This window comes from Haliotis rubra, unplaced genomic scaffold, assembly GCF_003918875.1.
Source record: "Haliotis rubra isolate DU_JTF1 unplaced genomic scaffold, ASM391887v1 Scf498, whole genome shotgun sequence".
In the NCBI taxonomy this organism is placed as follows: domain Eukaryota; kingdom Metazoa; phylum Mollusca; class Gastropoda; order Lepetellida; family Haliotidae; genus Haliotis; species Haliotis rubra.
Window position 1 is genome coordinate 386,506 of NW_025767188.1, and position 14,541 is coordinate 401,046.

The 14,541-nt window shown below is 41.2% G+C and overlaps 2 protein-coding genes and 1 long non-coding RNA gene across 5 annotated transcripts in view; 2 read left to right on the plus strand and 1 right to left on the minus strand.

The window, feature by feature from the left end:
- Positions 1–14,541, minus strand: part of LOC124291619 — a 237,458-nt gene that overhangs the window by 135,050 nt on the left and 87,867 nt on the right. The window lies entirely within an intron of this gene.
- The window catches only part of LOC124291602 (tripartite motif-containing protein 45-like), a 138,120-nt gene that overhangs the window by 70,960 nt on the left and 52,619 nt on the right, over positions 1–14,541 (plus strand). The window contains exons 1-3 of one of the 3 annotated variants that reach the window (XM_046728644.1): positions 1,376–1,421; positions 2,854–3,150; positions 4,263–5,984. In XM_046728644.1, coding sequence (XP_046584600.1) covers positions 2,859–3,150; positions 4,263–5,956 — 1,986 coding nt within the window. In that variant the 5' untranslated portion in view covers positions 1,376–1,421; positions 2,854–2,858 and the 3' untranslated portion in view covers positions 5,957–5,984. Of the gene's footprint in view, positions 1–1,375; positions 1,422–1,583; positions 1,668–2,853; positions 3,151–4,262; positions 5,985–14,541 lie in introns of those variants that run through there. The other 2 variants (XM_046728645.1, XM_046728646.1) reach the window with 2 other exon arrangements.
- Positions 1–14,541, plus strand: part of LOC124291603 — a 106,520-nt gene that overhangs the window by 39,360 nt on the left and 52,619 nt on the right. The window lies entirely within an intron of this gene.

A 14,541-nucleotide genomic window follows, 5' to 3' on the forward strand; every position in this document is an offset into this window, starting at 1 on the left:
GACTCATTTTATGAAATAAAGCTGAAAGTTACTTAATAATCTTCATAAAATCATGAACCTCAAACGTCACTATTTCAGTGTTCCTATACTGATATATACCGGAAGACAGGCTCAACACATTGATCATTGCCGTTATCATGACTGCAAATGTTACCGTGACCGCGGAAAAAATTATTCAGTATCTAATCAGTTTTCTATGAACATGTGATAGGCAAGTGGCTTGCATACCAGTCTGCAGTAGGTCTATTCAAAACATAGTCATAGTCTGGATCGTCCCACGGCTGTATGTTGTCAACTGGTGGAATCGTCGTTAATATTCCTCTCGGTCTTGCCTCTATATATACTTTCAAATTGAAAATGTTGCATATATGTGATATTATCTGTATCTATAGTTTGGCATGAAATGCATGTGGACCCGGTTTTTTGTAAATATCTCTTCATCCAATGACCCAATCGATCTCAAACTGTGCAAGTGGACGTTGTTGTCAGACAACCTAATCACATTGTAAATCACCGATTTTATGCATTTGTATTAAAGAATCTGTCTATGTAACTGTCGACAAAATAAACAGCAGAACGCAGAATGCTTGCAGAGGGAGGGAGCCAATGACCTGTGACAGCGGCAGTGTTGGGTCATAAATCTGTACACAAGTCTGTGAGTGTACCGACATCACTCAGTAATATTGAGGGTCAACGTGCGGGTGTCATGTCAAGGAGCTCTGACAGGCCCTGGTCGCCTTCTTTGATACCAGCACAACAAAATTTCGTCCAGTATACTTCAGCATTTACTCTTTAATATTTAACGTCAGGACAAAAAAATGTCCAGTCCAGTCCTCAGAAAAGTTAGGGAGTGTTTTAACACCGCTTTTAGCAGTATCACGGTGGGACACCTAAATGGGCTTCACACATTTGGTCCATGTGGGGAATCAAACCCGGGTCTCCCGTCTGACGAGCAGACGAGTCAACATGAATGTTCATGTTCTCCAAGATAAACTGTTTAACATATTCAAACCCAAACCAACAGACAGCATGTGCTTTGTGAATGTGTAGAGTGTAACAGACCCACAAAATATTAACGGTGTGACGTATTCCTGGCTGAGTGAGTGAGTGCAGTTATGCAGTCATCCAGCTATATCACAGGAGCCTGAAGTTTGTAATCTTAACACTATCACATCTATAAGACTGCGTCAATAAATCTTGAATCGTTACCCTGCGCATTCAAAACACAATCACTCATTCGACATCACTCCTTTTCCGTAGCATGCAAACTGTCCCTGAATGACGAGTTGATCACGAATGAACCACGTCAACCCTGGACGGTATATCTCTTCCTGTGCTCAGTTTCCCTCTACACCGGTTACCTAGGGTCTATCTTGCCTGATGATCAGTTTCCCTCTACACCGGTTACCTGGCTGTCTCAGGTAAGTGTGTTGTCACAGGGGCTGTTTCTATTCCAGTTATAACGCTACACACCTGTCCTGCTGTGTACAGGCAACATCACAATGGTTCATCTAACTGTTGGGTCATCTCCAGGCACATTCTCAAATCCAGGCACCTAATATGCTGTAATATTTAGACTGAGCATGGTGTTTGAAGTGTCTACTTTCATTACTTCCTTGATTGGCCTGTTGACTTCAATACTGAGATCTGTCCCGATGTATGTGGATGTATGTATCCCGTGTGTATGTAAAAGTTATTACTGAATTGATCTCTGATAAATGCTACATCACAAAATATGGTAAAATACTTTTACATAACCACATTATTTTACAACTAATGTAGCGGAATCCGAACTGAACTTCTCCTACTTTCGATATGGTAATGAGCGGGTGTCGCCATGTAACTCTGTCAGGTGATTGACATGCTGCACACGGTACATAACTGCATGTTGTAATGCTGGTGACGACGAGTTGCAAAGATCCATTGACGAGCTGCTCACAGACAGGTCACTGATTCATGGTGCTCCGTGACACCAAAACATACCCAGTCTGTTATACTGTACAATGTCATGTGGTAATGCTTGTCAACCTCAAAAGATAACATATTCCTACAGCACAATAGCACAACTCATACAACAGCACGGGGGACCGACCACCTGACTTTAATGGCAGTGTTTCGTGAAGTAAACACCTGAACTAAATTATGAATTAATACCGTAAACGAGCATGGTTTGAAACCAACAAAAACGACAACATAGAAATGTGCTGTAATTAAGAGTTGTGTTCTAAAATTAACTAAGTTCAGAAATCGGTACAAAGGCACCACAAATGCCCAAATCCATTCGTATTGTGGCTCAACGGTTCCAGTATGTCAGGCAAAAGAGATAATTTTGTGTTTGTGTAAACCGTGAAATATCTGAGGAAATGTATCTTGTGTGTTTTACGTATGAAAAAGTATCCAGTATCAATATCAGGCCAAAGAAAGAATCTACAAGACGGACAGAATAAAACAAACAGACGGTCACTTCCCTTCAACCAATATCCAGTTTCCAATGCTTCTCAAATACAAGATTGTTTGTGTAAAACGTGAAATATGTGATAGAATAGCTATTCTATGTTTTATTTATGACCAGGAAGACAGAGCGACCCACACACGCACACATCATACACACACAATATAGACGGCCCAATAGAAACCCGTCTACCAATGTTATCTCTCATTGATTATAGGATCTACATACATCTGGAATATGTTTTCATTGGTTCATAATTCCAAGAGCAGGATTTACTAGACATAGTTCTTTTAGACCTGTCAGTAAATCGGGACTACAAATATGGTGGGTGTTTGTGTAATGAATGTTATGGTTTGTATAGTGGATAGAATGTTTATGTCGTGTCTGCTGACTTTTGGTAGGAGAGATGGCGACCTCCCAGAAGTTGACAGAACACTTCCTGACATGCACCATATGTACAGAGGTGTTTGACAAGCCCTGTACACTTGTGTGTAATCACACCTTCTGTCGGAAATGTGTCGTCAACTACACCAAAACCAGACGGGAAGCCCTCAGTGCCAAGTCTCTCCTGTGTCCATTCTGCAGGAAGATGACGAAGGTGTCTGACCCCAAGAGACCAGTGGAGGAGTGGGCGGATGACGTCAAGCCGAGCTTTGTCATCCAGGGACTGTTGGACTCGTTTGGCCCCGGATCTAAAGGTGAATAGTTGTAGGTTGTAGCGATATACGTGTTGTTTGCAAGCAGGTAACAGAATAATTGATTTAAGCAATATAAATGTTTGTGATGTTATGAGCACTGTATGACCCCTGCTATGTATATACTAGTATAGTTTGATGTATGTAAAAATCTGATTGTGAGGAATGTGAACTTTCATTGTGGATATGTGTTATACGAACAAGACACAGCATATCAGGTGACATGACCAAAGACATATATAAACCTTATTCATGATCCGTACAACAACGTTTACGGTGAGACAATTCCAAACATATTTACATGACGTTTCAATCTGAGACGTGTTCCGATGTTTCCGATACATTTTCTCACATGTGTCAAGTAGGAACATGATGCGACACATCCAGCCCTATAATACATTGTGATGTAACCAGGTTAATATCACCACATGTAACCCTATAATACATTGTCATGTCACCAAGTTAATATCACCACATCTAGCCCTAGAATACATTGTGATGTCACCAGGTTAATATCACCACATCTAGCCTAATAATACATTGTGACGTCACCAAGTTAATATCACCACATCTATCACCTATAATACATTGTGATGTCACCAGGTTAATATCCCCACATCTAGCCCTATAATACATTGTGATGTCACCAGGTTAATATCACCACATCTAGCCCTATAATACATTGTGATGTCACCAGGTTAATATCCCCACATCTAGCCCTATAATACATTGTGATGTCACCAGGTTAATATCACCACATCTAGCCCTATAATACATTGTGATGTCACCAGGTTAATATCACCACATCTAGCCCTATAATAAATTGTGATGTCACCAGGTTAATATCACCACATCTAGCCCTATATACATTGTGATGTTGTGATGTCACCAGGTTAATATCACCACATCTAGCCCTATAATACATTGTGATGTCACCAGGTTAATATCACCACATCTAACCCTATAATACATTGTGACGTCACCAAGTTAATATCACCACATCTAGCCTAATAATACATTGTGACGTCACCAAGTTAATATCACCACATCTATCACCTATAATACATTGTGATGTCACCAGGTTAATATCACCACATGAATGAATGTTTTTTCAGATACAACTAACTGCAGTTATTGCAAGGAGGAAGGGGAAACAATTCCAGCTACATCTTGGTGTTCTGTTTGTGACGACGCACTGTGTGAACGATGTACACGGATGCACCAACGAATCCCCTCTTTCCGTCACCATGACGTAGTTGACCTGTCTGGAGAGACAAGGGTCAAGGTCAAGAGAAAGGTCATGTGTAAAGTTCACAAGGACGAGAATATCAAATATCTTTGCAAAGATTGTAAAACAGCTGTTTGTCAAACATGTTGCACGATCCATCACAGGAAATGTGAGTTGGTTGTTGAAATTGAGTCAGAGATTCCTGCAATGAAATTCGAGCTGAGAAAGAACAAAAAGAATTTGTTAATGAAACACAATGAGATGAAAACACATGTTGGAAAACAAACCTACAAAGTTGGTGAAGAATTGGCTCGTTATGTACAAATAGAATCAAACATCAAGTCTGCAAGTCTCAAAGCAATACAGATGATCAAAACCAAGGAACGGAAACTTCTGTCTGAACTGAAAGAGATGTCTGACAGACACATTGGACAGCTGAAGGCAGACATAAAGTCAGGTGAGATGTCAGTACAGATGTATCAACAACAGACTGAGCTAATAGACCAGGCTCTACAATCTGAGTGTGACATGGATGTGTATGAGATGTATCAGGGATGTGAGGCCGGTGATGTGGAGACTGTCGGAGTCTTAGACGTGGAGGAGAAGGGAAGAATAGACAGGATAACATTCAGACAGGACACGGACAAGCTGAGTAGAACACTGGAAGATCTCCATCTGGGTGAGATACACGTCCAGTATGACGATGTGCTGGACCTGAAGGCTGCTCCTGTGTTACAGGGCACCATTACTGTGCTGGACCTGAAGGCTGCTCCTGTGTTACAGGACACCATTAATGTGACTGTAGCAGGAGATGCAGGTAGAGGAGACCCCTATCACGTAACAATGCTAGTGGTGAATGGTACAGACACAGTGGTAGTTACAGACTACAACAACAAAAGTGTCAAGTCCTTCTACACCAGGAACAGTCAGCCAGGTCACAGCAAGCTCAGTCTGGAAGGTAGACCATGGGGTATAACAAGGCTGAAACACAACCAGGTGGCTGTCACTGTGCCGGATACCAGTCAGATTGTAACAGTTGAAGTGAACCCTGACCTAGTGATGCTGTCGACCATCACAACCAGCAAACAGTACTTGGGTATAACGTCTCTGACATCATCAACACTAGCAGCAAGTGCCAAGTCCCCTCCGTGTGTTGATATCCTGGATATGTCAGGACACGTGCAGAAGACAGTTTGTCGGGGTCACAGAGGTGGAGACATCTTAAAGTATCCCTGCTTCCTCTGTACCACGAGGACAGGAAACATCCTGGTGTCTGACGGTGGAACCAAGTGTGTCGTGTGTCTGACGCCAGAGGGAGATGTGGTGTTCAACTACAGACCTACGGGAGACACAGCACTGAAGTACCCACGTGGTATCACAAGTACCAGCACAGGCGACATCCTGGTGACAGACTTCTCACTAGACAGAGTCATCCATCTGACAGAGTCAGGACAGTTTGTTAGAAACATACTGACACCACAGGATGGTGTCAAGAATCCATGGGGACTGTGTGTTGGTGGGCGTGGTCGTATTTACTTGTGTATAGACAAAGTAGTGAAGGTGTTTACATACTGTAAGTGAGAGAACGTGTCACAATCTCTTTCTTTATGTTAAATATAGATATATGTTACCTGGATAGATAGGATGTGATGCACTGTAGGAACATTTGACTTTTGATGTGAACGTGACGAATCATGCCTGTTGTAGAAAGACACAACTTGTAATATAATGAGTGTTGGTTGGGTAGCCTAGTGGTTAAAATGTTTGCTCGTCACGCCGAAGACCCCAGTTTGATTCCTTACATGGGTACAATGTGTGAAGTCCATTTCTTGTGTCCCCCGACATGATATTGCTTGAATATTGCTAAAAAGCTAAAAGCGATATAAAACCATACTCTCTCACCTACTGGAATGGAATGTAATGTAAGCAGCCATTACTTCTACTTTATATTCAGATATATTGTCTCAATAACACTATGAGGTCCAAAATCATGTAAAATATTGATATTTTGAGTTGTAATGCTTTTGAATCACTTTTTCTATAAGTGACTTTGATGAACAATTGTTTTACAAAATGTACTGAATGGGTCAAAAGGGATAACTGAGTGGTCAAAGGGAGATAAGTGGTTATGAGAAGTATACGAAGAGCCATAAAATGTAGCGAACGAATGAATAGTTTATCAGTGAGTTAGTTGCGGTTTTACGCTGCTTTTCACATTATTCCACACATTGTAATTTGTTGGGAATCGAACCCGGGTCTTCGTCGTGATGAAGGGACACTTTAATCACTGGGTTACCCAGCCCCTATTTTATCACAATTTCTGTTTAGTGTGCGTGTTATAAATTGATACATGCAGTGTTTATACCGACGTGTACAGTTATATACTCTCTGCCTCATATCATTCATTCACTTAATGGAGGAATAAGAAACGTTGTGTTCCTCATAATAAAGAAGTTGACATCGATAAAACTCTCTTCCTGATGTGTATCCTTTCTAAATGCCATCAAAGACTTGATGTGTTACATGTACGTAGTGATGTCTGGCTCAGTATAGAACATTGCCATTTCCTTTGCTAATATGTTATACTATCCTTGCAATTGTTCTGCCTTTGAAATTTCTAATTATGATGTGCCTTGATTTGTAAACTTGGTTACTTTTATAATACGATTGTTAATTTGTTGAATGTAGTGCAGTTGTTTGTTGTTTCACACTATACTAAACGCCAAAAGAAACGTTACCCTCCTTCCTAAATGACGGAGGTACCTACCTTCAGCTGGCGGTGTGATGCGTGGACGTCCACTACTTGGTCTGTCTCCGGGGACCCCAGTCTGTCTGAAGCCCTGAATAAGTCTTATAACCGTGATACGATGGCATCCGAGGGCGTTGGCAACAGCATTGTATGTCGACCCCATCTGCACCATTACAATGGCTCTTTCTCTCTCTTCAGCTGTTAATCGTGGCATATTTCTCGTACTTGTCTATCATATGTGAAATGGATGCAAATACTGCATGCATATTGCTGCGTTTTGTCGATTGATATTGCTAAGTGTAAGCAGAAAATGGATAAATGTTACTTTGCAAGCAAAAAGATGACGGACCGGAAGTGGTACATCCAGGGGACATGCGCTTCGACCGGGCAGGGTCTGTTTGAGGGTCCCGACTGGTGAAAGATTTCAAACTGAGCAGGAGGCGGTGAATCTTTAAAGACGGAAATAACCACAAACTTGTGTTTGCGATAATGTCCAGAAGCTCAGGGATGACCATCTGAAGGGTATCTGTGTTGAAACCTGAATGGACTGATGTGACCTCCCACAAAAATATTTAATCACGTGTTTGTTTGTTCAATACATGATATGCAAGTTGAAATTCTGTAATACGACACTGACAAGGTTTGTCAAGTCTATATTGTGGTGGAGGAAGCCAAAAGGAGGACCCCGCTGTTGCGACACGTTGCCATCAGAACAAAGACTCCAATCTCGATGTTACTGATTCAATCTTATGCCCAGTCCGTCTCCATGGTTACCGATCCTTACCGTGATGTCACGTGATGACACGAGATCTGTAGCGCTATCAGTCTTTCGTTACTGTTATACGTATGTAGCAATTTGTTATATAATTCATCGTGTAAATACTCATATGATTCCAACATTCCTTGTTTTGTCTTTTATCTGAACACGTGGTATGGTGTTTGTGTTTTCAATACGTGTGTATATGTTCATGTTTTATTTACCTGTTATTTTGTACTTGAGATGTCATTGTAATTGTTTTGGCAATAAAAGTTAAATTTTTAAGTTTTCCATATCAAATTATTTGTCAATAACAGACATCAAGACACAGAAACCATACTCTGGGTAAGCACACTGTGCAATGTTTAGTATCGATCCCTGAATGCACATTTCAGAGATGCGGCGTACAACAATATCCACTCATTCCTTCTTTTGACCATCCGATATTGCATCGTCAACTCATCTGTGGCGGACGTTAAATGAATTAAAAATTCATATCACATATTTATTATCGCATTACACAAAAAACTATCTATTTAATGGACATCCAATTTCAGATTGTTTCCTAAATATCCGTTTTATAAAAGTCGGATCGCGGTTCCTTTGATCGGTTTATGGGTACGATGCAGCAATAGGTATTGGCATTGTACGCATTCTACCCCAACCCTGAAGAATTATTGCTTCTGATTCTGTCATTCCAACAGAACGGGCATTTCAAATTCCATTATTTCCCTCCAAAGTAGCAAGCCTATTGGTGTTATATGTGTTTATGACATGTTATAAGTAATGTATTTTTTACCCAATTATCAGAGGCAACAACAGTTCAATTTTCATAACCAGTTTTCAATATGATAATGTTTCTGAAATGTGTAATCAAGTTTTCTATTGATCATTAACAGGCTGTCTTTTTCTACTAAGATCATTATCGGACATATGTAATATAGCAACCATTGATATTGCGTTAGGAAACTAGCTCGATAATGGATAACGGTCCTTTTGACTGGAGGATCTGGGTAGTTAAAGCAGAAAAAGTTATCAAACGGTCTGAAGTTACAGTGACCAGTTATCACACGTGTAAATATGCATTAGAATTAGTCTTCGGTCATTTCATCGATTGCATCCACTTGTCTTACAACATTTTATGTTATGGTTAAGCTAAACTCTATCAAAAAGGCTGATTTTAGACATTTCAATACATTTTGAGCACGAACAAATGTTTGAATGAAGCTGGGTTTTCAAGGAAATGAAAATAAAGCCGAGGGAATAATTGGACATTATTAATATCCTCCAACGACCATATCAGTTTTCGTGAAATGATAAAATAGTTGACAATCTAGTGATTGATACTGTGAGCATTGATCTACACTGATCCGTCCACACTGATCCACACCGTTGGGTGAGACTAGCATAGGCTCTGACTACCCGAGCGGCGGTGGGGTAGCCTAGTGGTTAAGGCGTTCGCTCGTCACGCTGGTTCGATTCCCCAGATGGGCACAATATGTGAAGCTTATTTCTGGTGTCCCCCGCCGGGATATTGCTGGAATATTGCTAAAAGTGGCGTAAAACTAAACTCAATCACTTTTTATTGTGTTTTATGTTAAGAGAGGGTGATAATTTACCATGCACCATGTACTATTACAATGCCCTGTCTATTCTGATATACGCTGCAGATATATACCCCAATATTATTATGTAAATCCCAACATACAGAAGTTTGTGAATTTACTTAATAACCAAAATGCAAATGTTATTTTACGCCTTGCCATATTTGTAAACAAACTCAATAACATTTTCTGATGCTTATACCAATGCACTTCCCATGTCAGCAATCCATGTAAAAGAGTGTCATTGTTCTTTTGGCTTCATGGCCACTCTACGAAATAAATCTGTCTGTCTGTGGTGATAATTTATGCTGCATGAAATAACCTAAACTCGCAAATGTTTGATCTAACTGAACCAGGGAAACAATACTCGTATAAAATATATAAAAATATGCTCTTAAAAATAGCACAATCTGTAAATAATTTCACTTACTGAGAGATGGAGATGACGGAGACCACTAAAACACAGTACTACTACTACTACTACTACTACTACTACTACTACTACTATTGCTGCTGCTGCTGCTGCTACTACTACTACTACTGCTGCTGCTGTTGCTACAGCACCTGTTACTACAACAATGCTACTATTACTACTTCACCAATTCTAAGTAGAATAGTTACTAGAGAATCATTCATTCAAGAGGGGGTCTTAAAAATAACACGCATATTTGGAGAGCGTCATTATAAAGAGGAAATCACTAATTGCACCCATAATAGTCAATTTTAAAAGTTGTCAAGGCGCTTGGAAGAAACAAACCCTAATAATCCCTAATTCCCTAATCCTTGGTAGGTATACATTGTGCTCTATTTTTATTTCTCAGTCAGGGTTGGGGACTGTTAAGATCCAAGGGACGTAACTCTAGCCGCACTGAGTCATTGGTGGTGCAATAACATTACCTTCGTTGGTATGTGTTGTCAATGTTGGAGGTAGATTGTAATTGACAATGTATGGGATTCAAAACGGGCGATAATTGCAGTATCGACCAGGTGTGTTCTATATTAAGCAACCATTACTACTGTGACAAATTCGCTTGGGTTATAAACAGTGGAGCGGCGGGGAGAGAATGTACTGTTTGAGGAAGTAAACAGGGGAAACTTGCAGAAGTCTCGTCTTGAAGAAGAGTAGCATCGCTCAGCAGTCAGCCGAAGCCGAGACTAAAAATAACCCACTAACGACTCGCCAGGTAAGTCAGCGTTACGAACAGATCCTCGAAGGTTTCATTCAAAAATAAACCCCCAAACCAAAGTTGACCCCGCAAAGAGCGACTTTCAGTGGAAAGCCAGTGTACAGTTCGGTAGTGTTATTAAAGTTATAGTATCGTGTGGATTCATCCAGACAGTTAAATTTATTGTTAACGAATCGATATTCATTGGAAAATTGAAATGACATTCATAATATATTCTGTGCTGTGTACCAAACAGTACACTACTCACCATAGAACTATATAGCTACTATTCTATACTGTACCAAACAGTACACGACTCACCACAGAACTATATAGCTACTATTCTATACTGTACCAAACAGTACACGACTCACCACAGAACTATATAGCTACTATTCTATACTGTACCAACAAACCCCTTAATGAGGGCCTGTTTGTTGTTATGGAATATTAGTGGTCCTGGGTCCACACACATTCACCGCTGAGGATTAAGCATGACCTCTTGTTAGCTGTCATAATAATGTAGTATAAGCATTATTATAATATACTACTCAAAGTTTGATAAGGATCATATAGTTCTTACATGATAAAATCAATATATGAATTGATATGACACGCAAATTTCATCACAATGTTGGACTGACCCCTCTTGAGCCTCAAAACACAGGTTAGGTAGGGAAATGCATGCTGCAATGATCATGAGTAGCACGTGAAGCATGGTACCCACATTTTTCACATTTCTGAGTGCTTGTCGTTGATTTGAATTTGGGCATTGTCTTTACATCTGACATCGTTTAAGTCACTGTTACTCTATGAAAATGCCTCCACAACGTCAAAGACGTCGTTTGACTGTTGAAGAATTGGCCAGATGCATAGGAATGCTCGAAAATGGTGCAAGACAACGTCACGTTGCAGAGCTATTGGGTGTCAGTCAGAGCGTTGTTTGCAGAGCTTGGAACCGGTATCAAGCTCATGGTTCAGCTTCTCATCGACATGGAGGCGGCAGAGAAAGGTCCACCACGCAGCAAGATGACCGTTTTCTCTTGATTTCAGCACAACGTCATCGGTTTGCAACGGCGACTGCGCTTAGAAATGATCTTCTGAATGCAACTGGAGTTAACATTTCCACGCAAACTGTGCGTAATCGTCTTCATGAAGCTGGTCTTCGTTCCCGGAGAGCCTGTATTCGCATCCCTCTTACTCAGCGACACAGACAAGATCGTTTGAATTGGGCCAGGGCTCATGTGAATTGGAGGGTTGTTGATTGGGCCCCTGTACTTTTCACAGACGAGTCGAGGTTTTGTGTTGACTTCACAGATCGTCGTGCACGAGTGTGGAGAAGGGCAGGAGAACGATATCAGGACGCTAATGTTGCTGAACACGACAGATATGGTGGTGGGTCGTTGATGATTTGGGGAGGAATCAGTCGAGCTGGACGAACTGATCTCCATGTCCTAAGGCGAGGCACGATGACCGGAGTGCGCTACAGGGATGAAGTCCTGGATGTGTACGTGAGACCATATGCTGGTGCTGTTGGTCCTGACTTCATCCTCATGGACGATAATGCACGTCCACATCGTGCTAGGGTGGTGGACGAGTACCTGGAACGTGAGACAATTGTTCGTATGGACTGGCCAGCTCGTTCTCCAGACCTCAACCCTATCGAGCATGTCTGGAATATGCTTCAGGTAGCGATTTCACGTCGTCCTGTACAACCAACCACCCTCCAGGAACTTGAAAATGTTCTGATCCAAGAATGGAACAATCTCTATCTTGCGTCCATTCAAAACCTCGTTGGAAGCATGAGACGACGTTGCCAAGCTGTCATTGGAGCTAACGGAGGCCATACCCGCTACTGACACTTGTTTGTGCTGTGTGAAATGGAATGTGCAGAGTTTAAACAATTTCGTGATCATGAAATTACCATGCTTTTTATGGTACTCTCCCTTTACCTTAGGAGTACGCGATGAAATGTCATGTTTGCCAAATTTTTCTGTCACAATTTCTTGAAGTAAACATTTCTGAACATCAATCACTCTGTGTTGGTTGTCATTCACCTTTGTTGAAAGTTTTACAATTGCTGAAAAATATGATCCTTATCAAACTTTGAGTAGTATATTATAATGTTTACATTACTTAACAAATGTATTCCTGTATACCTATATATGTGTGTGTGTGTGTGTGTTTTGGGGGTGGGGGGTATAATGTAATGGCCTGGCATACAGTAGAAACCCTCTTATCTTATGGAGGCCATGAGCCATATTATCAGTAACACAAACACACAATACACAAATAGAGATAAATTTACATTGCCTTCAAAGTCCTTATATATAGGCCACAAGAAGTGTTATAATTTATGTTCAGCCACAAATCCCTGTGAATCCATGTTGCCTGTGCAAATGAAATATGGGCAGTCCAAGTTTTTGGCAAATGGGAAAAATGTCAGTATTATGCGCAGCGTTGTTACAGTTAATCCTGGATTATCACTGATTGATAGGTTTTAATTTCCATTCAAAGATTAATTAGGTGATTGATTGTCATAATTCATCACCATTTTTCTGAATAGCTAAACTGTTTGCAGTAAACTTGCAGTATACCAACCACAATGTTGTTGCGTTAAAAATATAACCAGTCTCCATTTTCTGAATGGAATAGATTTTCCTCAGTCTGCTATTGTGGATGGAGAAGATACACAGAAGCCTAACTGTGGTATGTTTACATATTTATACCAAGGTATGCATCCACCATTCGACCCGTGAAGATCCGGGGTAGAATAGGTCTTCAGCAACCCATGCCTGCCACAAAAGGCGACTATGCTTGTCGTAAGAGGCGACTAATGGGATCGGGTGCTTGGTTGACACATGTCATCGGTTCCCAATTGCGCAGATCGATGCTCATGCTGTTGATAACTGGATTGACTGGTCCAGATTTGATTATTTACAGATGCCGCCATATAGCTTGAATATTGCTGAGTGCGGTATAAAACTAAACTCACTCACTCACTCACTCATCCACCATTCCTTCTTGCCGACATGGGTGATGTATGACGACTATGTAAGGGAGGTGTCCACGACCTGTGTATGATATTGTTACATATACTTCCAGTTCCGCCTTGCAATGACGTCACATGATCCAGACTTGTTGCGTGAGGTACGAGAGTATCTTCATTCCAACAACGATGCTATGACCTCCAAGCCGATCCCCCAGGGAGCCTATAGTCTGTTTAGCTTCCCTGCCACCCCCCTGGGATTATTCTCGGTGACCAGTAAGTCAAAGTAATCTTTGATTCACGTTTTACTGTCTTTGTTTCCTCTCTGATGGGGGCGGTGGGGTAGCCTAGTGGTTAAAGCGTTGGCTCGTCACGCCGAAGACCCGGGTTCGATTCCCCACATGGGCACAATGTGTGAAGCCCATTTCTGGTGTCCCCCGCCGTGATATTGCTGGAATATTGCTAAAAGCGGCGTAAAACTAAACTCAGTCAGTCAGTCAGTCCTCTCTGATGGGAATTCTGGGTAAGAAAAGGTACCTGCTGTGATGTAACACATGCTATGTTTGGGATTGCACTTTCTCAGTAAAGTACAGATTCTAGTACTTTTGGGGTTGAGAAGCGTCCCGGATTCGAACCCACACTCTCAGAGTCAGACACCTAATACTAATAGCAAGCACACAAAGTCAGCCGTCTAACCCACTCAGCCATCGCAGCTTCCACAAAAATGGAAGTCGGACAACTGGTAGTCAAGACCATAGACTTTGTGTACCTCTCAGTTAAGTGTAAACTGGCACTGCTCCCCTGGATGGGACTCAGCCCAACAAAAGTACTAGAATTTGTACTGAGAAAGTGTAATCCCAAATATAATGTGTGTTACATTTGACCACTTTCTAAATGTTAT